Raw genomic sequence first — 27811 nt, forward strand, 5'->3', positions numbered from 1 at the left:
CAAAGATACTTCGTTTTAATGGGTTCATTTTGGAAAGCTGCAAAGATAAGATTCTGCTGTTATTTTTTGTTACTTTCTTAAAAAAACAACTGAACTACCCCTGCACAGCTGGATGACTTTGGGAGTGACAGCAAAGGTCCCACCTCTTCAGGCATAATTGTCGCCCTCTCTCTCCTACACGGACGTGGGCCGCAGGAACAGCTGCCCGAGGAAGAGAGTAGCTCAGGCAGCCTCCGCTGAACAGAGTTTTGCTCACTGACGTGGTCCCAGGCAAGTGCCCCTGCAACACCTCTGTGCCAGTTTGCTTTGCCCTGATCTTGGGCCTGGCTGTGCCAGGCAGTTAGTACAGACAGGAGTGCAGGCGCTGATGGTGCCCTTGCTGGCTTCCTGCTACCAGGGTGGGAGTGGAGGGTCCACGGGAGCGGCTGCTGCTGCTGCTCCTCTCTGCAGCCAGGCGGGCAAGACAGGAGGGGAGGCTGCCACTAGTAGGGCACGAAGGGAGGCAGGGGGCATCACGAGCAGACCAGCAGGCGGAGGCTCCAGCCAGCCCAGGATCTGCTGCTCTGCTTGGGAGCAACATAAGGCAGAGGGCGGCAAAAGTCGGGCTCCCGCTGGCTCCCACCGGCTCCTTTCTGCAAGGCTGGCTTGTGCGAGGGCCGGGGTCCTTCTGTGCCCCACACTTTGGGACAGGCCCAGTTCTCAGCCACTGGCTGCGGGGGCACCCCCGGCCTCCCCTCAGCAAGGCCTGGCTGCTGCCAGCCACAGGCACCCCTGGCAGTCGCTCTGGAAAACCCACCCTGCGAGCCTGGACTGGAGGAACAGCGTGTGGCCAGCAGCCCCCAAATGCAGGAAGGGGCCTGGGGGCAGCTCCACGATTCACCAAGATGCTTCTGTCAGCCAGGTGTTCCACCTGAGCACCAACCCCAGGGCAAGAGTTGCCAAAGGAGGCCAGAGCTGGTTCTGTTCACAGGTCCAGGGCTCTGTCAGCAGTCAGTAAGCCACAGGTGAAGTAGACTGCTCTTGCTCCAGGAGGTTCAGTGAGCCTCTCCCTCCCGCAGGCCTTGAGATCCCCAGAGCTGCGCCTGCTCTTGCCTCCTCCAGCCTTCCCAGGCAGGGTGCTTCCTGCTCAGCCTCCAGCTCAAGCTCCAGCTCCTTCCCCCCATACAGGGGGATAGTCTCCTCCATTTCTGCCCCCTCCTCCAGGCTCTTGGCCGTCTTGCCTCCTGAGTACCACTGGCAGGCAGTGGCGCCACTGCAGGCCACCAAGTCCAAGGCCACGCTGTTGCGGGTCAGAAGCACCTCCAGCATGTAGTAGAAGGTCCAGAAGAGGGCAAAGCACCCCAGTAGCATCAGGGTCTGTGGGGCCAGGAGGGAAGGGGGGAGGTCAGCACGGGTGCTGGAAGCCTGAATCCCCGGCGATTGCAAAGGACAACAGACCCGGGAAGAGGAAGACCCTGATGGGAGCAGAGCCGACAGCAGAGCTCGTGGCTCCTGTGGTCTCGTGACGGGCCCAAGGCCAGCTGGTGAACGGCTTAGCTGACCAAGGGATGTGATCCCTTAGGAGCAGTCCTTAGGAGTATTTACTCCCTGGGCCAGGGCAGCAAATGTCAACCGCCCACAAAAACCCAACCTGAGGCCGCCAGTCCCATACAAATGCAGATTTGAATGGATCACTAACGATTTGCTGGCTTTTCATGACACTTCGAGAGCCAGTGTGGTGTAGTGGTTAAGGAGCTGGACTACGACCTGGGAGACCAGGGTTCGAATCCCCACACAGCCACAAAGCTCACGAGTGACCTTGGGCCAGTCACTGCCTCTCAGCCTCAGAGGGAGGCAATGGGAAACCCCCTCTGAATACCGCTTACCATGAAATCGGAATCGACTTGAAGGCAGTACATTTACATTTTCATGACGCTTCCCTCTGCCTAAGGGCAGGGCTGGCCCTGGAGGACCCACCTGGTGCCCCCAAGCCAAGGGCCCAAAGTGCCAGCCCCTTGGCAGGTGACCTCTCCCTGCCACCTTGCTAGTCTGGGGACTGCCAGCAGAGCCTCCAAAGCTGGACTCTGCTTGAGGCCTGTGGCTGGGGGGCTGTCGTGATGAGGTCCTGCCACTTCCACCACTGCTTGGGAGGCACTGGCTGAGAATGCCCCCAGAACCCCCCCCCCCTTCAAGCCTCCCCTCCCTCATTTATGAGGCAAGATTCCCTCCCACCTACCCCGCTGACCCACAATGCTATGGGAAACCTTGCTGGACCCCCCCAGCGCGTCGCCCACCTCGCAGCATCCCAGCAGGAGGGCTGGTCCCCTCCCTGGATCCCATTCATTATTGCCTTGACCAAACCCACAGCGGCCCTGCAGTGCAGACTGCTTGCCTTTGCCTTCATCACGCCCCCTTTCTCCCTCCGCTGCCCACTGGCAATCCTGCAGCAGGGCAGGTGCCCCTCACCTTGAGGGTGTTGGTGGTGATGGTGAAGGGCTCCTGCTCGGGTATCTGCAGGCCTGGTGAGCAGGGCAAGGAAAAGGCAGCATCCAGGTAACGTCCGCTCATGGCCTCTTCAACTAGCCTGCAGGTGGGGGCAGGATGGGAGGAGGAAGGGCCCCATTGAATCACAGCAACAGGCAGGTGGGCAATTCTCCCTCCCTCCCACCAGAAACATGAGAACATCAGAAGAGCTGTATCGGGCCAAAGGGGGCCCACTGAGCCTGGCATGCTGCTCCCTAAACTGGCCAGCTGGATGCCCCGTGGGAATCCCGCAAGTAGGACCTGAGTGCAACTCTCTCCGCACTTTTGGTTCCCAGCAACTGGCATTCAGAGGAGGGAGTGCACAGCCATCAGAGCCAGTCACTGGAGATGGCTCATGCTAGTCAGCCAAGTTGCAACTGCTAAGGAGAACTGCAAAAAATGAAAGCTAACACACATCCTTTGGGTCACTGCTAGTCTGACTTAAGAAAAACGCCTTCCCACTCCCAAGCATGGTGACTAGAGCAGGCCCAAAACACAAGGATTTACTTGTACTGTAAGCGCCCTTGAGAGAGTTTCACGGTAAAAGTCTAACACATGAAACGAATCGGGAAACACCTTCCCGTGAGGTGCAAGAGCAATTTAACCGGCCACCACCCAACACCCTGTTCCTGACTGAGACACTCCGGATGACCCAGAAGAAGCGAAGCGCAGTCAGACTCTCCGTCTGCCTGTCTGTCCGCCCATGCTGTTGCTGCTGCTGCCACTCCCATCTGGCCGTGGCTCTCTGGCAGAGAGAGGTTGAGCCTCCCAACCTGCCCTTTCAAACGGGAGTTGCAGAGGAGCCGAAGAGGGTCTTCCTACCTGCCTGGCACCCGCTTTGCCACGGAGCAGCAGGCCCTCCCCTCAAAGGGCACATGGGATGCCCTAGATCATACGTTGTGGGGCAAAGCGGGGCCAGAAGTGCCTTGCTGCCCTCACCTCTGTCGCTCCTTGATTTCGGGAAGGGCCCACGAGGATCCATAAAGAGTCAGCTGCCACTGCTTCAGCTCTCCAGCCCCCAGCGCCTCGTCGCCTGGAGAGGAAAGCAGCAGAACAGGTGAGACGGGCAAGAAGGTTGCGGGAATGCTCCCAGCAAGGGCAAGGAAGACGGGTGCTCATCAGCTCCCAGAATCCTTCTGGAATGCAGGGCGGGGCAAGGCGGGAGGTGGAAAGCCAAGGTCTCCATTCTGGGAGGCAGCTGCGGAGTGCAGCACAGGCAGGAGGCCACAGGTGGGCTGAGGTAGCCATAGGTGGGGAAGAAGGAAGAGGGAGTGGCCTCGGACAGAGCCCTCCCCTGGCAAAGGAGGCGGCCGCAGGAGGGGGGACTCACCAACATCGCAGATCAAGAGCCGGTAGGTGCCCGTTGCCTCCTCTCCCCAGCAGCGCACGGTGGAGAAGGTCCAGTCCACAAAGCCACTGGGGTCGCTACAGGGAGAAGGACACGAGGAGACCCCTCAGCCCCCTGGCAATAGACCTCCCCCACCCCCTCCCCAGAATGGCTGCCTGGGAGACAGGCTGCCAGCCCAGTCCAGAGCGGGCACTTCCCTTTCCCTCGCCCAGTGGAGGGCAAGGCCAGGATGTGTGTGCGCGTGTGAAGGGGGAGTGGCAGCCACAACCAGGGACAAATGGTCGCAACTCAGCGGCTCTGAGGGGTCTGCATTTACTTGGTTATTCATTCATTGAACATGCAACCCTTCACCAAATGGTCCCAGGGCAGGTTACGAAAATAAATAAAAATGTCATAATCAAAACTAGTACCATTTACATTATAATCACAAAGCAAAAGAAACAACTAACGGCTGTGAGTTCCCTCTCCACGGAGCAGCTCAGCCCTTTCAGACTGAATGAGGTTTACTGGACAGAACGGTGTGCCTGCTGCTCCCCCCGCGCCCTCCTCACTCACGAGTCCAGGCTCCGTGGGGTCCCAATCCAGGACTTCATGCCGCTGGGGCAGAAGAGGCGGATGTCCAGGTTGCCACGGCGGGGGTGGGTGATGGTGACCGTCACTGCCACGTGCTCCAAGGTCCTCATCCCCGAGAGGGCCAGATCAGCGTCTGTGACTGAGAGGGGAGGAGGAAGTCCACACAGTGTCCCCTGCCCTAGCCCCAAAGCGCTCTCTCCACCGCAAGGCGCCACCATGGCACAAATGAAACAGGGATGCCCCGTGCCCACAAGCCACAGGGGTACCTCTGGGGGACCCGTTGCAGCAACCATCTTGCCTGACCTGTGGTGGCTACATCTGGTGAGCCATCAAGCCCCCGCTGCGCGTGGGGCTCAGGCCAGAGTGTCAGCACCCCCTGGGCAGCAGATGCGAAGGAGGTGAAGCGGCCCCAGGCAGCAACGAAGGGGCAGGGCTGGCCAGGCCAGTCTTTGGTTAGCCCCTGCTCCTAGCCTCCTGCAATGTTTCCTCCCCACCGAGGCCTCGGAAGCACCTCCGTCTCTGTGACAGGCTCTTGCTTGCCACCCTCTAAAGAAGCCAGCGTGGACCCCAAACTAGCTCTTCCTCACAAGACACTGTCTAAGAGGAGCCCTGCAGCTGCAGCCACTGGATCAGGTGAGTCCAGCACCCTCTTCTCCCAGCACCCAACCAGATGCCCCAGGGGAAGCCCCTGAGCAGGACCTGGCCTTAACAGCAGCAAAAGCAGCAGCCCTCCCCCCCAAATTCCAAGCCACTGGCACTCAGGGGCAGGCTGTCAGGTGTAGCGTCTGAAGCAGCAGCAATGCTAGTAAGAAACTCATGACAGGATCCTGGTTGCTCCCAGCCAACCTAATGGATGCTCTTGGCTAGCGGGGAACACGGCTGGCCTGGGGGGGGGGGCACTCTAGCCACAACCTTTCATGGCGGCTGCTTTCCAAACAACCACGGCTTCCTGCTGTCCAGCATGACCTGCCTGTGCAAGGGTTAAGCTCTGGAAACACCCCCTCCCAATTCCTGCCCCTTCCAGGCCACAGCTCCTCCCCCCCCCCCCCGCAGGCTCTGGCTCTTGCATTCCTCTCTGGGGTTCAGCCGCTCTCTGGCATTTCCCAGCCTTGTGTCTGTTGCTGCACATTTTGCTGAGATAATTCCTTTTACGGGAAAGAGGCACTGAGCAGCCCTCGGCTCCCCTCCAACAGCTCCTGGCCTTCATGGCTCTGGGGCAGGCTGGGAAGAAACTCAGGCCCACGGGGGACCCCCCCCATCATGCTGAGTCTTCCTGGAGCTCCCTGGGGGCTGCTGACCAGCAAAGACTGGCTCTCCCTAGAAGTGAGGGGAGGACCCCATCGACAGCACTCACCCAGAGCCAGTGGCAGAGGGCCATGGAGCCCACCCCACGGTGAACAGGATCACCCCCTCCCTCCAGGTTCCCAGGTGGGGCTGGTCCTCTCCACCCTAACAAGGCAGCCTCATCTAAAAGGGTCTGACCCCCCCCAAGGGGCCAGAGCGCCCCCCACATCTCACGTTCTGCCAGTCTGTAGTGCTGGAGGAGTGGCTACTAGGCCAGGGGGCCTTGAAGCACCACCGTCCCTCACATGTGAGGAACATGAGCTACAGGCTCAGCTGAGCCTGGAACAGATTTCCCCATCTGCATGCACGAAAGCAAAACACACTCTAGGAGCACCCCCCCCCCCCCCCCGGGGACTTATCAAAGAGGAGAGGGCGGGTGGGTGACGCCCAGTTCTGGGAGACACTCCCCTTTCCCATCAGCCGCTGGGGAAAAGAACCGGCTCTGTGGGTGGACAGAAGATGGCCAAGACAGGAGCTGCTGCATTGCCTAAAATGGGCAGAGGGAGCTGCGGGGCTGGGCAGCCGCCATGCGTCCATGCACACATCCCGCTGGGGCCAAGCAGGGCGCCAGCAGCCTGGCCTCAGTTGGGGCAAGAGGAAGGGGTCAGCGCGGGAGTCCCAGCCCCCTCCCTCCTGGCAGCAGAGAGAGACGGACATGGCGCAAATGCTCCCTCCTGCTTCCTCCCCACCCAACCGCAACCTGCCCATCCACCAAGAAGAAGAAAAAGCTGGCTCCAATGACATGGACAGTCCAAGCAGCATCTCCTCTCCTCCCAGTAATTAACGCGGGACCCAATCCTCTGTGTCGAGTCCCATTTACCCACAAGCTGAATCTTGGTATGGCTGCCCCTCTCCTAAGGGATCTTGGGAAGTGTAGTCCTGCCAGGGAGCTGGGGATGTTCCTTTGGAGAGCAACAGCCTTTCACCAGCCTGCCTGCCTGATCTCCCCTCTCCCCCCTCCCAGAGGGACTCACCATTCCAGGTGACCTCCAGCTGCTGTGGCTCCATGGGGATGGTTTTGCTCTCCTTCAAGATGGGGCTGACGTAGGAGGCCAGGTAAGGGACAGACTCCCAGATCTGCCAGTGGTGGAGAAGAAGAGGAAGAGGGGGTGGAAGCTGAGGGTTTAGCATCACCCACAACTTTCCCCTTCTGGACCCTGCTCTCCCCCTCCAAAAAGGCTGTGCCGCGCTGTCCAGAAAGTAGGCCCAGCCTCAATTGCTCGGGTTTCAGTCTTAATTGCGGAAAAGCCTGTCTGCCTGCAAACATAAAGAGAGCACCAGCTTGCAGCGATGGAGGGGGAGAGAATATCCATGGCCCAGCACTCTCTGGATCCCCTCCCAGGCATTGGGTTGAAGGCTGCAATGCCCAGGCTGAGGGCTGCTGCCCTGGTGGAGGTGGGGAGACAGGCCCCAAATGAGAAAGGAGAATGCACAGTTGCCTGCCCCCCTCCCAAGCAGCCCCCGGCCTCAGCCACATGACGGAGGTGGCCCTTGTCGTCGTCTTCCTGCTGGCTACCTTAGCTGCATTGACCAGCCTCCAAGCGTTCAGCAAGCCAAACCCGTGCTGGTGACTGTGGCTGAGTCCAGCCTGGTTGGTGTCCCAGCTGGCACGGTTGTCTTCATACTGCAAAGAAGGGCAGGGAGTGGGTTAGCCAGGGCAGGGGCCTGGGCAGGGGAGACCCCAGCTTCAGCGGGAAGGAAGGGCCATTGCTGCCATGGCCCACGTGGCCCGATTCAAACTGCTGAACGAGAAGCAAGGGGGTGAGCACATGCAGACGTCTCCAGAGGAGACAAACCTGGAGCCAGGGGAAGAGGCAGCTTGGGGCTGCGCTGCGGCTGAAAGGAGTAGAAAAACAAGCTGCTCTGGATCTGAAATGGCCCTGCTGCCCCTCCCCCAAGGGCTGTGCTTAATGTATGAGGGAGGGGAGCAGGGCCACCCTCTTTTCCAGTGGCAGGACTTGGCTGCTCATCACCAACGGGGATCAAATGAGGCATTGGATATGAACTCGCTCAAACACTCCTCCTGCCACCCAGAGCCCTGAAAACACAATTGGGAAGTTGTTAAGTTCAGGGTTGCTCTCAGCCCCAAGAATTTCAGGCCAGGAATTGCAGGGCGGGTATGTGGGGGGGTGTGAGTCTGTGGGGCCACCTTGTTCTCCTCCAGGGCTGTGAATTCCCCCCCCCCGAGAGCAAACCGTGGTACTTGGTTCATAGCCACGGATTGTGGAATGAAGGAGTCAGGAGCCCCGGATCTTGCCAGGGGTTGCAGAAACACTTTCAACTCCCTTCAGAAGCTCTTCACCCCACAGTCAGCATATGGGGCTTCTGACCCCAGAATTAATCTCCTCCAGGCAGCCCCAGGGTGAGCCAGCTGCCAGGCAGCGCTGAGAAGGAAAGGAATGGTGGCGCCCCTTTGCTCACCTTTGTGGCTGTGAAGACGATGATGTGCTGGACGTCCCGCCAGGTGAGACAGGGGCGCACCTGGAGCATGAGGGCGATCATGCCAGCGGCCAGAGGGGCGGCAGCGGAAGTGCCCGTGTGACCTTCTGTGCACCCCGTGCCCCTCTGCAAATCCCAGTCCGTGGTTGCCTGGAAAGAGATGAATAGGAAGCTGATGGCCGCTTGTCAATGTGGAATGTTTCTGGGGCTGCGAGGGCTTAACATACCCCAGAGTGAGATGCACCGGTCATGGCGGGTTCTGGTCTGAAACAACTGGAGGTTACCAGGTTGGGAAGGCTGCTGCAACCCAATTAACAGAGTTCTGCTTCAAGCCTTGTTTCAAGGAACCCTCCAGCCCACACCTGCCCGGGTAGGTCACACAGCACCCATGGTTTGCAATTGTGACTTTTGCGTTGGCCCTGTCTGGGTATCGTGAGGACTCCCCCCTTCGTGCGTGGTCAGGACAAGCAAGTCCAGGCGCCAGAACTGCCAAGCTCCCACTGTTTGGCCTTTGTTTGTTTTCTCTCCCTGGGCCCAGGCAGGCTGCTCTGATGCTGAGCTTTGCGGGGAGGCCTTTTCGTGGTGGAGGGAGGGCTCCAAACAGGTGCCAAGGATTCCATCAGGAGGGAGGGCCAGGCAGCCTGGTATGCAGCCCAGCTGCAAACTGCTCCAGGCCCCTTCTCCTGTGGCTGATCTAGGAAGGAAAGCCCTTAGCGCCCCTCTTGAGGATCAAATTTGGGAGGGCACCTCCCTGTGAATGCTGGTGCTCCTTTGTGCTTCTCCTACAGATACAGAGGGCCAAAAGCCTGATAACCAAAAGAGGCCAATGGGCGCCCTACAGCAGGAGAGCCCTTGCCCCCCCCTCACACACACACACACAATGCATTAAGGAGAGTTCTGGGGGTAAAGAACGCCAAAGGCCCAGATGGCGTGGAAGTGCCAGCATGGGGAGCTGCAAAGAATGAAACTCTGAGCATCTGGTTTGACACACACACCCCAGCACCCCTGGCCGTTGCTGTGCTACATGTGGTGTTTGTGAAGGTGTGGGAAGGGGAGGAGTGCAGAGAGAGGGATCAGTCCTGGCTTCCAACACTCCACGGCAGAAATTCACTTTGTGCCTGTCTGTGTCTGGTGACCCAAGCGTGGGGTGTGATGTGCCGTGCAAGCACCTCTGGGGTCTCATCTTGGGATTTCTCATTGCAGAGATTCGGGCAGCACAGGGCAACTACAGGACTGTGCAAAAACTAAACAGAAAATCCCACTTGCAGCAAGGGGGTGGAGGCGGTAACCAGCACAAGCCACACTCTGCCCACAGCAGCTGTCAGTTGCTGGATTTCCGTCTGCCCATCCTCTCCTCCCTCCCCCCCTGCTGCTGCGGATCAAAGGGCTGGAGATGCTTTGCACTAGCTCCCGCAGGGCCCTGTTCAGTTTGGGCAAGGGAGCCAACTGGTTTCTATCCTGACAAGCCCAGGGGAGCCTTATGCTCATTGGGAAGGCACAGAAGTAATTTCTGTACATCATGTGGGAGATGCCTTTGCTTACAAAGACTATGCCATGGAAGGGAGGTGAGCACCTGGGGGGGCAGGGGAGAAGGGCACCATTCCCAGAGAAGGCAGCCTTAGGACAGAACTAGACAGACGCCCAGCACATCTGGCGGAACAAGATGGCCGACTATGGCATTATGTTTAAAGTGTTGTAGCAGGCTGCAAGGGGAGGGGGATTTGGATCGGGGCCATAAACTGAGGAGGGGGATTAACACCCCCCCCAAAAGAATCCAAACGGCCATTTTCATGGGGCAAAAGATGTAGTCAATTGTATAGTATCTGTATGTTTCAGGTGGTGATTAAAGTCAGGAAATCGGCATGGGGAAAAGAGGTTGAATGGCCCCACCCCACTTCCGATTTACTCAGCAGCCCCCTTGGTTGCATTTAAAAGAAAAGGGGGAAGCTGGCAATCACTCCCTCAGCTCTCCCCACACAGCAGGGACTGTCTCTCTTCACTCTACTGTAAGGAGACTAGACGGCTAATGAGAGGGCAAAACGGGGAGGCTGCCCCCCTTGCGCCTTCCCTGCGAGGTTCTGCAGGCATCGGGACAGCCATCTGAGAAACGGAAAGTTGGCCCAAGTGGACTCTTGCTCCGTGATCCAAGAAGGCCGTTTTTATGGCTATGCTCATTAAAAGTGGCTTTTAAAAACATCAAAGCTCCGTCCAAACTGGCAGATCCCCCTGTGCCTGGGGAGGGATGCGAATGCCTCCTCCGGCCTTGCCAAGAACAGTCCCTCCCAAGCTGACTGCCATGTTGAGCGTGGAACCGTTCTGTCAGCTATTTACCACTGTGATTTTCACTTGGATACTAGATGTGCAGTTTTCAAACATGCACCAGCTTTGCCAAGAAGCACCAACAGGAGCCAATAAACTGGGTTAAATTCTTCCCATTAAGGAAACAGTAGAACATCGTCCTACAAACACCACGAGGGGACCGGCAGAAGCACTAACTCCAGAGGTTCCCAAAGCCCTACAGAGGACAGCATGCCAATAACCTCAGGCCTCTGCACATACAGGACCCGCAGAAAGCCAGAGTAGCCTGCAGGCAGGGGGGAGGCCTGCGCTGCAGCAGGGCACCTTTTAACCCATCCTTCCCAGGGAAGGCAGCCAATGCCGAGAAGCGTCAGGAAGAGGGTGCTTGGCTCTCCTGGGCCATGCTGGGGAGGAGGACACTCCTCCTCACTCAAGGAGATCCCCCCTTCTAGGATTAGGGGAGAAGCCCACCGGCTACTGCTGTCAAGATCTGGCACCTGTCAGCCTTAGCTGAAGCATTCTGTCCAGTCTGAATCCTCCCCTATCAAAAAGAAATGGGATGGATTTTGCCTGGAAGTAGGAGAAGGCGTTAGGAGCAAAGAAATCACACGGATGAAAAGCACCAGCAGCCACAGAGGCAAGGGAATGGGGGAGCCCGAGGGAGGAATCTCTTTCCCGAATGTGTCCAAAAAGGAAACGGAAGACCTTCTGGAGGGGTGAGGCTTTCCACTTGGGGAATTTGCTAGCCCAAAGGGTGGAAGTGGGGTGGGCCAAAGGATCACTGCCATGCTGTGGCCTTCCCGCTCACAGAGACTCCACCGAGGGCAGCAGCACTGAAGGAAAACCACTGGGAATGGGAGAGGACGGGGATGGGGGGCTCTGAGAGGGCTCCCTCGGGAGGGCAGTCTCTGCAGTGCTCCCTGCACATGCAGCGCGGCACAAGAGCTGCGTCCTGCCCCAATAACACCTGATGCTGACAGCTGGGGAGCCACCTCTCGCCCTGAGCCGCTCTTGCCTGCCAGCCTGGCACCGCGGAGGATGCCCCCGCTGGCCTTGGCCCATTTGGTTGGGACGTTTCTCCAAGAATCTAACACAAGATTGAAAAAGATGCAAAGCAGGTTCACAGCTGAGGAGGGGAGGTGACAAGGAGAACTCCCGGGTGGCAAGGAAAGGAGGAAGACAGCCACGTTTGAGCACTTGGCTGCTGCTGCTGCCCCCGTGCCCTCCCCCCGGTTGTTGGGGTGGGCCAACCAAGTGCGAGCCCGACTCACAATGCTCCTCATCAGCTTGTCACCCCCGCTGAAGGTCACGGCCAGCATGGAGGCACACTCCTCAGCGTAGAAGGGCATGGAGCCCATCTCATCCACTGCGCCTGGGGAAAGCAACAGGCAGAAAGGGGGCTCTCAGGCTCAAGGCGTGGGTGCACCAACAATCCAGCTCCTGGGAACTTGGGCAGAAGGAACTCCTTGCCACCTCCCTCTGCGGCCCACGTTGGCTTCTGCCCTTTGCCCAGTAGAGCTGCACTTGCACACAACACTGCGTTGGCCAACTGGACAGAGATGCCATGTCATAGAATGAGCCTCCGATGGCAACACTCGGAAGGTGAAAGTGACCGGCATGGCCACCCTCACTCTGTGTAGGGTTGGGCTGTCAGCCCCTGTCAGCAGTGTTGGTTTAACTTACTGGCTTGCACTTGGACAGCTGAATTTTTCTTAAGAATAAATCCAAATGCATTTCTTACTCAAACACAAGTTCCGCTCTAGCCACTAATAAACTAGAACAAGGACAGTGTGAATAAAGTAACTTAACTCTGTTCCTGTGACATCCTGTTTCAGCCTTCTTACTGCTTACTGTCTCCCAAAATTGTGGGTTTGAAAAAGAAATTAGTCACCTTGTATAACGACAGAGGATACTAAGCCGTTGTTCCAGATGAGGCCTAAGCACCTTGGACAATAAAATGTTGCTGCTCCAGCTATCTGTGCACCTGCCTTTTCTCAGGGCCTCCAATCTCTGGTCCAGAGCGGCATGTGACCCTTCGAGGAGGGATTTAATCACACCCTGAAAATGTTTTCAGTGGAAAAAAGAGCAGGGCAGCTCTGGGGTGGAAGAAAATTGTTTCATTCATAGTTGGCAGCTTGAAAGGATGTCCTGAAAAATAGCTGACCTTCTCTGAACTTTGACCTGTCTCTTGCCTCGTGCAAGCTTCCAAAAACCCACAGGTGGAGCACGTCTCTTGTAGCTTTATTGACCCCGCATCCCCGCTAGCTAAGCAAGAGTGCCCCAGTGCCTGCTGCTGCTGGGAAGCAGAAGAGTTCCCCTGGCAGAGATGCCTCCTGCTGTTCAGGGGCCTCCAACACAACCTGATGACTGAAGTAGGAAGCCTTGACCAGGCCCAGGACTGACACAGGGAAGGGAGGTGAGGAAACTCTCACCTTGAGGGTGGCTGCCAAGCAACGTCCTTCACTGGGGGCCCAGCTGCACCTCTACAAAGTCCCTTCCCTTTGTTAGGAAGATCCACAGGCCCTGAAGGGCTGCTTGAGGGAGCCTGGGTTGCAGAAAGACCTCGGCGCCCTGTGCTGCTCATGCACACACACGCACACCCCTCCCGCAGCCAGACGCTGCCTGCCCCTTACCGACAGTGACGGTGTAGATGGAGTTGGCATAGCCATCGTAGTTGCAGTTGTCGTTGTGCTGCCCCCCGTTGCCACTGGCCACCACGAAAATGCTGCCAAAGCCTCGGCGGCCGGCAATCACGCCATGCTGCAGGGCAGCCTGCAAAGAAGAGCAGATGGACTGCTGAGGGAGGAGGGGCTGCCTACCCCCCCCCACGCAGGACACCCTGTTGCAGAGGCACTTTCGCTGTGGCAGGGGCCGCCCGGAAGCCCACAGAGGGGAGCCTCCTCTCAGCCCAGCTGGCTTGTTAGAGAAGCAGAAACGGGGCAAAGAGAGCAGCAGCCCCCAGGCCCTCCTGCTCCCTCCACTGACTCACGAAATCCCTCCACACCTTTCCAAGCTGGTGAGGGCCGTCCACAGTTTTGCCATCATCGTCTGGGCCCCAGCTGTGAATGGGAAGACCAAGAAAGAGCACTCAGGAGCAGACATGAGGGCCACAGCCTGTGATTTCAAGTGCTCCCGGGAGTGGCAGGCCGCAGCAGCAGACCGTGCACTCTGGAAGGGACACAGGCTGCACAGACAGCGGAGAGGAGCCCCTCTCTCTCCTGCTGGTCAAAGACCGTCTGCGGGGGTGCTCACATTAGAAAGGGAACACCTCTTGGGGGCCCAGATTTCCAGCAACACTCACAGGCAACTGAGAAATCAGCCCTCCTGCCATTGCGTCTGGGACCAGAACCCCTGGCACCAACTTCACCTCACCCCCCAGCTGCCATGCAGTCTTATTTCTGTGCTCTTACACCCCACTGACCTACAGCTGTAGATGTCATTGATCTGATAGTGCTTGTTGAATGCCACAGCCTCCATGCTGTCGGTGAGCGGCCCATCCAGCACACGGATCCCTGCACAGCCAAAGACAATCCAGGTTTACTTGGCCTGGCCTGGCCTGGCCTGGGGAGGCCTGGGAAACTATTCAGAGAAAGAGAGAGAGCCTCTGTTGCCACCCAAAAGGAAGGAGGCCTGTGTCTGAGGCTTGCTTCAGCCCAAGGCTTACTGGCGCCTGTGGGAAAGTGGCTGGCTCCCTCTCAGTCCCGGGGAATAAAAGTGACCCACCTCACAGGGGTATTGTGAGAACAGAAAAAAGGGGAGAGACCATACCACACTTTGTACATTAAAAGGGCTGTATCAGGAGAAGGAGCCTTTTTTGGCAACCTTCTGGGGACCGCATGCCAGCGATGGGCATGGCAAAACTGCAAGTGTGACCAGACACACACTCCTCTCCACCCTCTGTCCAGGCAAGCACAAGGCATTGCTGCAATTCGGGGACACATCCCAGTCAAGGAACATCCCGAGGGGAGGGTGCAGAGCAGGGCCAGTGAGGGGTGTGGCCTGGGGAAGGGGGCGTGGCACAGGCAGTCCCAAGGGCCAGGCAGAGAGGCCTGGAGGGCCACATTTGGCCCCTGCGCCTGAGATTATCCACCCCTGGGCTATATAAACAATATCTGACCATGATGTCTTTGGAGTGAAAGTGAAGCTGAGCTGGTGGAACTCACGCCTGCTAACCAGCAAAAGGAAGTTGGAAGAGCCAATTCCTACCGGCTGAGCAGGACCACTGACCCTGGACTGCGCATGCGTGTGCTACAAGAAAAGGGGGGCAGGCAAGGAGTCTGGAGGGCAACGGAGCAGAGGGAGAGCCGGGCACGGACTTGCCTGGCTCAAAATCCTCCCCAGGCAGTGGGATGTGTTCAGTGGCCCCCCCAGATCCACTTTGGCCTGAACAACTCGAAAAATGCGATGGGTTCTTTTAAGCTGTCAGCTATTCTAAGTAATACATTAATTTCATAATATCAACCGTGGTTGTCTGCCATTCAAGTTGCAAACCTCCTGAGGAATAGTTGGTGAAAGCAAACAAACAAACACACACGTACACACACACACATGATCAGGAGCCACAGTTCCAGTGAACCAAGAGCTGTTAATTGAGCCAACTTGCACGGGAAGTTTAGACTTGCAGTTAGAGAGCATTGCTCCAGACAGGAGCTGCCTGCGTGTTTCAGCTGCAGAAGAAACGCCCCCCCCTTCCGCTCCTTGGTTTGGGGCACTGCAAGCACCGTATCCACTGCCTCACCAGATCATCCCCAGAGGGGGCAGACAGACCCCCAAGGCTGCCCAGACTTGGCTCAGCTGCCCTCTTGCATCAGGTTTGCTAGTCTGTCCCAAAAACATCACAAAATCAGCACTGAAGAGGGACAACTCCCCCCCACAACATATTAAAAAAGCATACGCAAAAAGAAGGCTGTGAAATAAAGTACTGTAACCTGTTTCCCCCCCCCCATTAATCTACTGCTCACTATAGGGAGAAGTCGCCATCTGCTGTCCAAAGATGAGAATGGCAGCCTCTGTCTCTCATCTTTACAGAACCCCAGCCTGGATTTCCGGCGAGAGAAAGTGTGAGCCAGACGGTCATCTCGCCTGTGGAGAGGCCAGCAGCGAGCCCAGAGCCCCCCCCCGCCCCCGCCATGGTGAATGGTCTGTGAAAGCCAGAAGTTCAGCTCAGCAGTGTTGGTCCCAGGGCAGCTCAGAAGAGCATCATCAGGACTTGCTTCTTTCACATCAAATGGGCATTCAGTAAAGCCCCCGCCTCACTGATGGGGGGAGGTGGAAATGCTTCACCATAGGGGCTCTGCAAGTCCACTGGAAACCATTACACGTGATCCCCCCTCCCCACCAATCAAGTGGCATGCTAGTTATTGCGGCCCTGATTTCCAAGGTCCACCCAGGACAGAATCTGCTCTCAAATTCAACCTACATAAAACATACACAAACATTATAGGACAGGGAATCTGGGCACTTCCCCATCATCAGGCGCTGGTACCTGCAATCCGGCTGCCGTAGGCAACTCCCACAGCACAGAAACTGTTGTTGGAGACAGCCGCAATTTCCCCAGCACACCGGGTCCCATGGTGATTGCCATTTTCCTCGTCTGGGTGGGGCATGGGGTCTGGGTCATTGGAGTTCAAGTCATAGCTGCCTTCGGGACTCTGAAAGAGGGACCAGACCCAGCCGTGAGACCCCCTTTCCCTGGGAGCATGGAGTTCTCAGCACACCTCAGTGAGGCATGCTACAACTGGGGAGCAAGCCAGTCTAAGGACAGGTGGCAGCCTCCCTTGCAGCAAAGGGTCAAGACATTATTCTTTCACCAGGTGTTCGGATCGTTTCAGCTTTGAACCCTTATGATAAAAAAGGTTGGCAGGGTTGCTCTGGATCTGAATGCTGCCTCCTATTGTAACTTTATTGCCTACAGTTGTATTTGATTTTAATCCTGGGAGGCTCATGCAATATTATTTATTTAATTAATTAATTAATATCAGCCCTTCCTCCCAGTCGGAGCCCAGGGCGGCAAACAAAAACACTAAAAACACTCCAAATTATGACAGACTTTAAAAACATCTTAAAAAAAAAAAACCTTTCAAAACATCTTTTTTAAACAAAAGCTTTAAAAACATCTTAAAAAGCAATTCCAACACAGACGCAGACTGGGATAACGTCTCTTCTGAAAAGGCTTGTTGAAAGAGGAAGGTCTTCAACAGGCACTGAAAAGATAACAGAGATGGTGCCAGTTTAATAGTTAAGGGGAGAGAATTCTAAAGGCTCAGTGCCACTGCACTAAAGGTCCACTTCCTATGTTGTGAGGAACAGACCTCCTGATAAGACGGTATCTACAGAAGCCCCTCACCTGCAGAGCTCAGTGATCTGCTGGGTATATAAGGGGTAAGACGATCTTTCAGGTATCCTAGTCCCAAGCTGTATAGGGCTTTGTACACCAAAACCAGAACCTTGAACTTGGCCCAGTAACCAAGAGGAAGGATACACATTTTGAATGAAACAAATAACAGCCAAACTGCCCAATTTCCCAAGGCCCACAAGATGAAATAAGAAGTCTCCACCTCATTCCAAGACCCCAGTTGAAGGCTGCAGGCCGTGCTGACTGACTCAGGATAAAATGATGAAACTGTATGATACTTTGGACACATAATGAGAAGACATGATTCACTAGAAAAGACAATCATGCTTGGAAAAACAGAAGGGAGTAGAAAAAGAGGAAGGCCAAACAAGAGATGGAATGACTCCATAAAGGAAGCCACAGACCTGAACTTACAAGACTGAACAGGGTGGTTCAGGACAGATGCTCTTGGAGGTCGTTGATTCATAGGGACGCCATAAGTCGTAATCGACTTGAAGGATAACAATAACAAAATCTGTGGCACACACAAACAACCTCCATCATCAGTGACTGGATGCTTTGGAATCCAAGTCAGAACCTCTCCTTTTTTCAAAGAAGTTGAACAGGCCCACAAAGGTGGGTCACAGCTCCACCTTCAGCTCAGAGAAGGAAGTCTCCTGGCTTCCTGGTGCTCCCGACCCCAGTTCCCCTCTTCACCGTTTCTGTTGCCTCAGGTGAGAGAAACCCAAAAGCGCCTGAACAATTTCAAGGCCAAGGTCAACAGGGAGATCAGGCTGGCCTTGCACAACTAGAGTGGTTCAGTTATTCACCACCCCGATGTTTGGTATTCTAATGTTGGATTGCACAAGACCAGCAGAATACACCTTGTGGAAAGTGGCAATGACATCTTCCTGGGCAGCCTGTAAGAACAGCTTGAAAGGCCTTCATGGGCAGCATTGACAATTGGCCAAATCTCCACCACATTTACCAGCACAGCACAGCAGGGCATGTTGTATCTTTCTGCTGCCCTTGGTGGCAACAGAACCTGAACCCAGCTCCCCAGTGTCTGAAAGGAGGCAGCACTTTCCCAGCATTCCCATTCCACTGGGGCAGCGTCAGCCCCAACCACCTGGAAGCAGCGTGTGTAAACTATCCTGAGTCAGGTCAGGCCGACTGGCCTCCCTTCCTCTCATCAGCCTGGACTCGCCTGGTGGGCCATTCCATGAACTGCCTACTCACTGCCTCCTCCATCACTCAGACACCAGAGTTAGCTGATAATCCTGACCAACTTGACCCAGTGGCCAACTCTGTGCCCAGGCAAGTTGTTGCCTGCTGGCCAGGATCCAGATGGCTAAAATGGCCAAATCCCTCCTCCTTGAAAGCATGTATCCCAGTCCTCCAAAACTCCAGCCAGGCTCTCCTTCCCTCCCTCTCCCACCTAACCCAAGCAGCTACGACACCCCTGCCCTGCCCAAGGGTAACACTGACAGCTACTCACATAGTTGGGCTGGATGTCTTTGATGGTGTGCTCCACACCATCGTCCACCACCACCACCGTCACGCCCTGGCCAGTCACATTCCTCTCCCAGACGCCTGTCACATTGATGTCCATCCCGGGGTTCTTGCGATTGTTCTGGGCCGGCAGACAGAAGGAAGATGCAAAGTTCTGATGGCACAGGACGGAGGCAAGCCTGGATCCCCCCCCCATAGTGGCAGGAGCAGGGAAGCAAGGACCCAGAGGGCACAGCCTCATGCATCTCAGGTGCTCACAGTGCCCCCAGCAAGCCGCAGAAGGGGGGCTCATCACGAGCACTCTGCGACGGGGTGGAAAGGTGGGGTTCTGAGCGGCTGCTGCCTCCGTGCCCTCCTTGCCCTGAGAAGGCATCCATATCCCACTTGCTGAGGAACTCCAGGCCCCTCCAAACTTTAGGACAGGGTTAGGGAAGATGCTGCGGCCCTGCAGATGCTGCTGGACTACAATCCCCATCACCCCTGGCCATTGGCCAGGCTGGCCAGAGCTGGTGGAAACTGTTGCCCAATGACATTTGGAGGGTCCAGCTTCTCCACTCCTGCTTTGGGGGGGAAGGGTGTCCCCCGGGATGGGCAGCAGCTGAACGTATGACTCTCTGCCACCAGCCCTCCCGCAGAGTTTCTGGGCCAAACCTAGCCTTGCCCAGTCTCGTTCTTCAGTCTCATCCAAGGCCAGGGATCCACTTACCAGGTGCCACTGCTGGGGGAACTTGGGGTCGTTAAAGCGCAGGCTGCGCTTGGAGCGTTTCAGGAGCTGCTGCTGGCCATGCCATCGCACACTGTCGTGCTGGGCAAACACCTCCTCTGCTGACTGCTGGATGGCCTCAAGGCCAGGCTCCACGTGGCTTGCCGGCTGGTAGCCAAAGAGGTAGTGGCCCTTCAGCTCTCCGATCCGGCCAATGTTCACGAGGCCGGCCTCCTTAGCTAGCTTGTCCGCCCGCCAGTCCAGCTCCTCCTCAGAGGATGGTGTCCCCTTGGGCACAGTCAAATGCACCGCCCACATCAGCTCCCCACGGCAACCAGCTGCCCCACAGGGCTCCACCCCGAGCTGCAGTTTTGCCCCGTAGGCAAGTCCATTTGGCGACAGCGAAGGGATCCAGGCTGGGATCAGCCAAAGGCACACCTGGAGCCACAGCGCAGCCTCCATCATTGCTCTCCATGATGGCGCCTTCCCTCTCCAGGGCGGCATCCGACAGGCAAACTGCAAGGGCGGAGAGCAAAATCAGGAGAGCCACCCTTCTTGCCCTGGGGAACTTCAGCCTTCCTTGCCTTGCCCCGCCCTGTCCCCATGGCAAGACCAGTGCTGCCCGCTTTGCCAAAAGTACCTGCTGAGACCCATTTACTATTTCAGTCCCTGCCCCCCAGCCAGCATCTTTGGTGCCAGCTGCCTTTGCACCACAGCTCATCAAGGGCCCCACATCACTCACAAGCGGACACAGATACGCTCCTCTCGCTGCTTCTTTGAGGAAGTAAAACCGAAATAGGATCCTGTTTGGTATTGGGGCAGGAAATGTCAGGGAAGCTACTTTGCTTTTGCAAGTCCACCCACACAATGTTTACTAAAGGAGACCATCTCTGCCTCCAGCCCTGGTAAGGAGTTCACGTTTCAACTGCAATCCACTTTCACACATCAAGCCACACATGCTAAAGGGCTTCGCTTTCAGCAATGCTGTTTCTTAACCCTTTCCCCAAATCCAGCAGCCGGTAAAACTAGATGCCGTGTGTGGGAGAGAGAAATCCTCTTTATTCCATTACAGACAACAGCCTAGGAGAACATGTGTTATTCCCAGAAGGCTGGCACCAAGAAGGGCTGCTACCACTCCAGGCAAGTGGAGTAAGTGGAAGAGTTTTTTCCCCACTTTTTCCTTTGTTTTTTTAATCCAAGAAGAAAAAGAGGCCAAGGCTGGTCCACCATACAGATGCCCTGGGGCTGAAGAGATGCTTTGAAAATGCGGCTGCAAAGAAATGATTAACTGGGGCTGCAACAAGGTGATGAGATTGTTATCCATTAGTTCTAGGGCTGTGTTGCAGTGAAATGGCCAGGCCATAGAGACCTTTTATATGCCTAATTTTTGTATAAACTTATAAGTATACACCTATGAGTGTTATCAAGCAGGTACCCTTCATTTAGATCGGGTCAAAATCCTACACTGAAGTTCAAATATTTGCAAAGTTCAAAATGCTTTCTTTTGGTGTTATCCTAGCCCAGGATCCCAGCCAATGGTCTGCAGCATTTGACTCCTAAAAGTCAGTTATCAGTTTGGAACGGGGGTCCCAGAAACTGGGCATCTCAACCAAGGAATCCAAGAGATTTGTCCCGCCTGAATTTTGCCCAAAGAGGTTTTGGACTCAAAACCTGATGAGAACACCTGAACGGTGAAGTCGCCCCTCCCTCCAAACGCTGGCCAGCCTTTGCCCTCGCCTGGATCTTGGCACCGGGACCCTCCCTCATCTGCCGCCAAGAGCTCCCGCGCGGGCTGTTGGAAGGAAAGCTCTCTTGAGCTACCCCGCAAGGTGGGCCAAAGAGACGCAAGGAGAGGGGGTGCAGCAAAGGCGTGCTCCGCAGGGGCCAAGAAAGTCCCGGTGGGACCGAGCCGCCCCCCCGTTCCTTTAGGGCCAGGTTGCTTCCCTTCCCCTTGCAGTGGGGAGCCGGTCAGCCGTCCCCGGGGAGGGGAGGGGGCAGTCTTGACTAGCGGCGGCCGGGAGCCCTCCCGGGACGAGGCGGAAGCGTGGCCCACCCGGCAGCGACGGCTCGCTCTCGCCCCCGGGGTCCGCCTGCCCCGCCCGGAGCGGAGATCTCGCCCGACCGCTCGCTGCCTAGCGTGTCGGGCCCGCCAGAGGCGGCTCCAGCCCTCTCCTCTCCCGCCCCGAGCCTGCGCCTCTCTTCGGAGCGAGCCGCGTCCGCGGCGGTCACGATCCGGAGCAACCGCACCTACCGCGGCGGAGGGGGGCGCATGGAGCGGGCCAGGCGCGTCTCTCCCGGCGGGCGGCGACGACGGCGGCCTTCCTCCTCGGTGCGCAGCCGCCCGGCTTCTCCAGCTTGGCCGGTTCCGCGTGAAGGCGGCGAGCCAGCCGGGTCGGATCCGGCGGCGGCCAGGGAGGCGCGGCGGCTGGACGCGTCACATCCGGAGCCGGCACCCCTCCCTCCTTCCCGCCCTCCCGGAGCCGGCGGGCAGGTGGGTTGCGAGGCGCGGAAGAGAGACTCTTGGTGCTGCGCCCCGAACCCTCTCCAGGGCGCGCAGCAGGCAGGCAGGCTGGACGGGCTGCCCCTCGCCCCCTCCCTTGGCGCTAGAAAGGGCAGCCCCGCGGGGGGGGGGCAGGGCCCTGCTGGTGCCGCTCTAAGGGAGGGGGGGGAAGTGTGGCTGATGCCCCGAAATAATACCATAAAAGTAGAGTGAAGACTGAACGCTAAAGTTGGGATCATTCAGACCATGGTATTCCCGATCTCTATGTATGGATGTGAACGTTGGACAGTGAAAAAAGCGGATAAGAGAAAAATCAACTCCTTTGAAATGTGGTGTTGGAGGAGAGCTTTGCGGATACCATGGGCTGCGAAAATGACAAGTAATTGGGTGTCAGAACACCCAAGTCGGCTTGAAGGTACATAACAACAACAACAACAACGAGTGAAGCACGATGGCAGGCGCCCCCCCCTCCGCTGGGGTGCATTCCCGGGGGTCGGGAGAGGCCTTCTTTGCACACCCATAACCTGCTGGGGTATCCCGATCCTTGCGTCTTCCCCCCCTCAAGAACTTCTGTTGCTTTGACTGAGCAGCTTTTGCGGGGGGGGGTGAACTACACTCGCTCCACTTCCTTGCCTTTGCTTCCTGTTACTGTTGTCGTTCTGTGCCTTCAGGTCGATTACGACTTATGGCGGCCCTATGAATCAGCGACCTCAAAGAGCATCTGTCATGCACCACCCTGCTCAGATCTTGTAAGTTCAGGTCTGCGGCTTCCTTTATGGAATCAATCCATCTCTTGTTTGGCCTTCCTCTTTTTCTACTCCCTGCTGTTTTTCCCAGCATTAGTGTCTTTTCAAGTGAATCATGTCTTCTCATGATGTGTCCAAAGTATGATAACTTCAGTTTCATCATTTTAACTTCTGGTTTAATTTATTCTAACACCCAATTATTTGTCTTTTTCGGAGTCCATGGTATCCGCAAAGCTCTCCTCCATCACCACATTTCAAATGAGTTGATTTTTCTCTTATCTGTCTTATGCTGTCTTTCCCAGCATTATTGTCTTTTCTAGTGAATCGTGTCTTCTCATGATGTGTCCAGACTCCAGAGTATGACAAAAAGATTTCGAGGCTCAGTGGGGAGGAGAAAGCCCCCGATTTTATTTATTTATTTGTCTGTTTTTGGAGGGGTGGGAGGTGGCTGTCCGGGGTCCAGCTGTGCTGCCCTCCCCCCCCTCTCTCCGGAGCGTGCGTGGGGGGGGGGCTCCTCCTTTCCTCTCCGTCTTTCCTGTCCTCCCGGGCGGCAGGGGGAGCTGTGCGGAGCGGCGCCTGCCGGGCTCCCCTCTCGGCTGCGCTTCCTCCGCGGGGCGAAGGAAGGGAGGGAAGGGAGCCTTCCAGGTCGCGCTTCGCCCCGGCTGCGCCGTCCCTCCGAGCGGGCCAGGTAGGCAGCGGGCGCCGCTGAGTCGAGGCCCAGCCGGAGCTGCGGAGTCCGCCAGAGGCAGGTCTCCCGTCCGTCCCCCCCGTCCCCCCTCCCTCCCTGCGGCCCGGCGGTGGCGCCCCCTTCCTTTCGGAGCCCGGCGGCCCCCCACTCTCTCTCCCGCGCCCCCCGTAGAGAAGCTTCGGAAAGGGGCGCGGGAATGCCGCCTTCTCTCCCTTCCTCTCCACCCCCGAAGGTCTCATGCTATGAAAGGGAGACGGGTCCCCTGCACTGGTATTTTACAGGCGGACCTTGCGCCTCTACCCGAGAGTAAGCCCTTCCTGCGCTTCCGAGGGCTGCCCCCCCCACGGGTACAGCGCCACGGGTTGGCACCCTTAATTAATAGAGCCCCCCCTTAAGGTGGGCCCCTTCCGAATCCGGCCAGTTCGGCCTGCGCTGCAGAGCCCAAGTGCCCAGAAGGCCACCGAGCCAAGTCCCCTTGCGGCTTTTTCTTGGGTAGAGGCGGAGTCCGCGGGGCTGGATGGGTCCTGGGTGGCGGAACCGCTGCTTACCCAGTCGGTCCTGCGCTCAGGTAGGCGCACCTGGCCTCTTTGCAACCAGGGAGGTCAGGGGCCCCTGCTCTTGCCTGGGCTTGAGTCTCACCTCCCTGGCATTCAGGTTATGGGATGGGTAAGGGAGGGGGGGAGTATTGAGGTCCCTGCACCAGTTGCCTGGAAGAGGGAGCTGCAAGAACATCCCTCTGCTCTGAAAGCAACTGGTTCAGGAGCCTCCCTCCCCCCTTCTCCTGGTTGGGGACCGGGAGCCGCACAGACAACCAGCCACCTGATTGTTGGGCTGCGAGTGAGTGTTACGCCCAGATATGCCAGGCAGTGTCGAGGTTCTGCAGGGTCAGCCTACTGTGCTGAACTCGGGTGGGTGCTGACTGCTGGCTCTTGGGGGGTCTTCATCTGCCCCTGTTTTTGTGATAGCAAAGTCTCAACTATGCCTTTTCCCTGGGGGGGGGTCATGCGGTTGCTGCTTTAAGCCTCGTTCTGCAACTGCTCCCTACCTGTGCAATGGGAACCCGAATCTGCCTGCTGTCACCCGGCCTTCTGAGCACGGCTCCAGAGGGAGGAGAGGCACTGTGACCCTTGGATTCTTTGCTCGCAGAGGAAGAGCGATGGCATCAGAGCAAACCAAAGAGGAGGAGGAGGAAGAGGAAGAGGAAGAGGAAGAGGAGGACAGTGAGAGCATTCCTGCTGCCCCACCTGATGCTGAGCTGCCCAAAGGACTTGCCACTTCGCCTCTGAGGTAAGCAGGGCACACTGTTTATTTAACAAAATGGATATACTGCTTGAACGCAAAGACCTCTAAGTGGTTTACAAGAAACATTGAAATTTTCCATTAAACAGGTAAAAGCAAGTCATGACAAACATATTTCAAACAATTATGTACTCACTGCCAGCGGCTCTGTGGGGCCGTTTCACACTCCTTCCTGGAGATGCTGGGACCCCTGGTGGGCACCGCTTGTGCTGTGCCACTGAGCTACATAAGAACATCAGAAGAGCCTGCTGGACCAGGCTGCAAGGGGCTCATCTAGTCCAGCATCCTGTTCTCACGGTGGCCAGTCAGATGCCCCGGTGGGAAGCCTGCCAGCCGGACCTGAACAGGGCAGCACTCTGCCCTGCTGAGGTTTCCAGCAACGGACATTTGGAAGCACGCTTCCTCTGACTGTGGAGGCAGAGCATAGCCATCATGGCTGGTAACCGCTGATAGCCTCGTCTGCCATGAATTTGCCCAGTCTTCTCTTAAAGCCATCCAAGCCACCACTGCCTCTTGTGGGGGTGAGTTCCACAGTTTAACTATGCTCTGCTGTGTGGAGAAGTACATTCTTTTGTCTGTTCTGAGTCTTCCAGCATTCAGCTTCACTGGATGTCCACGACTTCTAGTGTTATGAGAGAGGGAGAAGAACTTACCTCTATCCGCTCTCTTCATGCCATGCAAAATTTTATAAACTTCTACCATGTCACCTCTTACTCGCCTTTGCTCTAAACTTTGTTCTCTCACGTTGGAGATCACTTAATTCGTTACTGATTGTGCTATAAATGAGGAAGCCCCTCTCCTCTGCCATATGTCAAGTGGGTGGCCTTGGGCAAATCATTCTGAGACGCACACACACACCCATCTGCAATAGAGGTGAAGGGCGTTAATAGCCTACCTTGTGGGGTTGTTTTAACTATCAACATGAGGTAATGCAGCCTTGTAAGTAAAGCCGCAGAAGTTATGAACCTGCTGAGGGCTGGCAGAGCTAGAGTGCTCTATGCCTTCTCTACCAGCGCCCTCGTTCCCTTGCATGCTCTTCCTTGGCTACCAGGGAAGTGCTTAAATACATGAATAAGATAACGTGTGTGAAGTGCTTTGACCACACAAAAGCACTAGAGTTATATATTCTTGTTGCTGTTGATGTTGTGGGCCTTGGGAGGTTATGGAAGTGTCGACAGAGGGTTTCCATCTTCCACATCGAAGTGTTGAAGAAGGGGTTTCAAGCACAGAACGGGCCTGGTGGGAGTTAAGTCTCAGTGACTTCCTAGTAATTGCCACCTCTAAAGCTCCAAAAATCACAAGGCAGAAGTGAAACATCAAGAAAACAACTTAAAGATAACATTTGGGTTTTCCTTAATTGCTTTCTGAGCATTGCTCTGTCACATTTCCAAGATTTTCTCCAGAAATGTCCAGAGACATTTGGCTTTCTGTCAAGAGCACCTGAGCAGGTGGCTTGTACGTTATCCCTCCCTCCTTAGTGCCTGGGAGCGTGAGGAGGGCAACTGGATACCCTTTCCCTTGCATATTAGGGTGAAATGTGCACAGGGCATTGATTTGTCTCCTTTTTTGTTCCCGTCTCCCCGGGACAGCGCAAGTGACCTTTCCAATCACGAAAATGATTGTCTGCCGCTTCCGGCTGCCACCTGCACCAATCCAGCTGCAAGCAAGAGCTGGGAAGATGATCACTTGGAAGAAGTAGGAGAAGGAGAAAGCGACTCACCCCTGCCAGCTCCGCAGCACCAAGAGATCTCAGAAGAGCCTTTGCTCAGCCCTCCTGCTGAGGCTGCCTCTCCGCCCCCAGCATGCCCCTCCAGTGAGGAGCTCTCTTTGCCCAACGTGGACAATGCTGTGGGGGAGAAGAGGCCCTCTCTGTCTGGGGAAAGTCTTCCAATGGCTCCACCACTTGCACAGGCAGACCACTCCATGGACCAGACCAGTGCCGTCCTGACGTGCTCCAAGGCTGAGCTGGGGACATTGATCTTGCAGCATGGCAGGAGGCAGAACGGATGCCCAGATCTGGAAGACACGCCCTTGGCAGCATCTCCGAGTGTAGAAGACCAAGACCAAGACAGCGCTTCCCAGAAGCCCTCCCAGAACATTGCAGTACAGGTCAGGTACCCATTTGGGGAGGTTGTGGGTGGGGGCTAGTTTGGAGAGTCTCCTGCCTAACAGAGGGTCCTCCTTGCCATACACTGAAATCAGGATGGGGTGCACATCTCCAGGACTTCTTTCAGAGCAGGAGTGAACATCTTTGCCAGACCCCCTGAGTAACTGGTGGATTCTCCTTGCTCTGGCAAGTGAATGAGGCGGCGAGGAGGCTTTCAAGGTTTCCTGTTGTTTTGACAGATTATCGCAGAGGAAATTGTTGAATGGGGAAAATAATCAAGTAGAGGCTGGATACTTTTTTCCTTTTATTTGATAGGGCTCCTGCTTCACACTAGCAGTTTAAATGGTAACCCTGCTTTGCAAGATTCTTTGCAATTCTAATTAAAGGTTGCATTTCAGTTGGCAGATGAGCTCTAGTTTAAGATTAATATGTTTTACAAGTTGAATTTATTTCTATAAACATTTGTTCTACGATTGTTAGTTGATCCTAATAAATTAGGTATTATACTGTGGACCGCATGTTTTTTGTGGTATATATGGATCAGGACAGTTCACTGTTTTCAGAAAAGGGCAATCAAATCGATCAAGGGGTTGGAGCATCTACCCTGTGAGGAGAGGTTACAACATTTGGGGCTTTTTAGTCTTTTGTATATATTTTTTAAAATAAGAGTGGGTAAGAGGGGCATGACAGAGATGATGTGTGGTGTGGAGAAAAAACTTTCTGCGTCTCTTACAGTGCTAGAATCCAGCTGGGGTCATCCAATGAATCTGACAGACATAAAAACGGTATTTCTTCACACAGCACACAAGATGTAGGGATTTCCAACTTGGAAGCCTTCAAAAGGGGATTAGACAAATATGTGGAGGACAAAAATGCTATCAGTGGCTACTAGCTATGACAGCTGCTGTCTGCTTCCACTGTCGGAGGCAATATGTGTCTGCAATCCAGTTGCTGTTGCGCTCAGGTCCTGCTTTTGGGCTTCCCAGCTGAGGCGTCGGGTCGACCACTGTGAGACCAGGATGCAGGACTAGATGGCCTGGGCTCCCTTGGGCCTGATCCAGCAGCCAGGCTTTTCTTATGGCTGCAGTTCTGCACTCTCCTTGTGGGTGTGGCTACAGGGGGCCGCACATTGAGTCTCTACACTTTGCAAGGTGTAACTCCACCACTGACCACAGGCACTTTGGTGCCTGTTATCAAGCTGAGGTGGGCTTGCTTGACGTGGGCAAAGTGCTTTGCAGTTTCCTAGTCCTTGCAGCAGTCCAGTGAATCTGGGTTAAGCAGAAAGATGGCTACCCTGTATCTGAACCCATGCACAACCCCTGAACCCATGTTTCTGATTAATTTAGCTTTGGCAATCAAGGAAAGGGAAAGGATTGGCCTGGAGCCAGGCCCTCTTGACCAGCAGCCATGCAAAACAG

General features: G+C 56.0%; 2 protein-coding genes across 5 annotated transcripts in view; one reads left to right on the forward strand and one right to left on the reverse strand.

Moving 5' to 3' along the window:
- Positions 1-21531, reverse strand: PCSK7 (proprotein convertase subtilisin/kexin type 7). The gene is made up of 16 exons (XM_061593259.1): positions 21305-21531; positions 19057-19569; positions 18337-18471; positions 15990-16155; positions 13926-14016; positions 13509-13563; positions 13138-13276; positions 11776-11876; positions 8189-8356; positions 7284-7391; positions 6742-6844; positions 4406-4562; positions 3833-3927; positions 3442-3535; positions 2446-2563; positions 1-1356 (listed from the first exon to the last, which is right to left on the reverse strand). The coding sequence occupies exons 2-16, from the start codon at positions 19555-19557 to the stop codon at positions 991-993; spliced, it is 2397 nt and encodes a 798-aa protein (XP_061449243.1). The 5' UTR covers positions 19558-19569; positions 21305-21531; the 3' UTR covers positions 1-990.
- RNF214 (ring finger protein 214) overlaps positions 21464-27811 on the forward strand; it is a 21399-nt gene continuing 15051 nt past the window's right edge. For 2 of the 4 annotated variants that reach the window (XM_061593254.1, XM_061593255.1), the window contains exons 1-3: positions 22843-22987; positions 24134-24274; positions 25876-26395. In XM_061593254.1, coding sequence (XP_061449238.1) covers positions 24144-24274; positions 25876-26395 — 651 coding nt within the window. In that variant the 5' untranslated portion in view covers positions 22843-22987; positions 24134-24143. Of the gene's footprint in view, positions 21545-22842; positions 23045-24133; positions 24275-25875; positions 26396-27811 lie in introns of those variants that run through there. The other 2 variants (XM_061593258.1, XM_061593257.1) reach the window with 2 other exon arrangements.

Source organism: Rhineura floridana, chromosome 12 (genome assembly GCF_030035675.1).
Source record: "Rhineura floridana isolate rRhiFlo1 chromosome 12, rRhiFlo1.hap2, whole genome shotgun sequence".
NCBI classification, from domain to species: domain Eukaryota; kingdom Metazoa; phylum Chordata; class Lepidosauria; order Squamata; family Rhineuridae; genus Rhineura; species Rhineura floridana.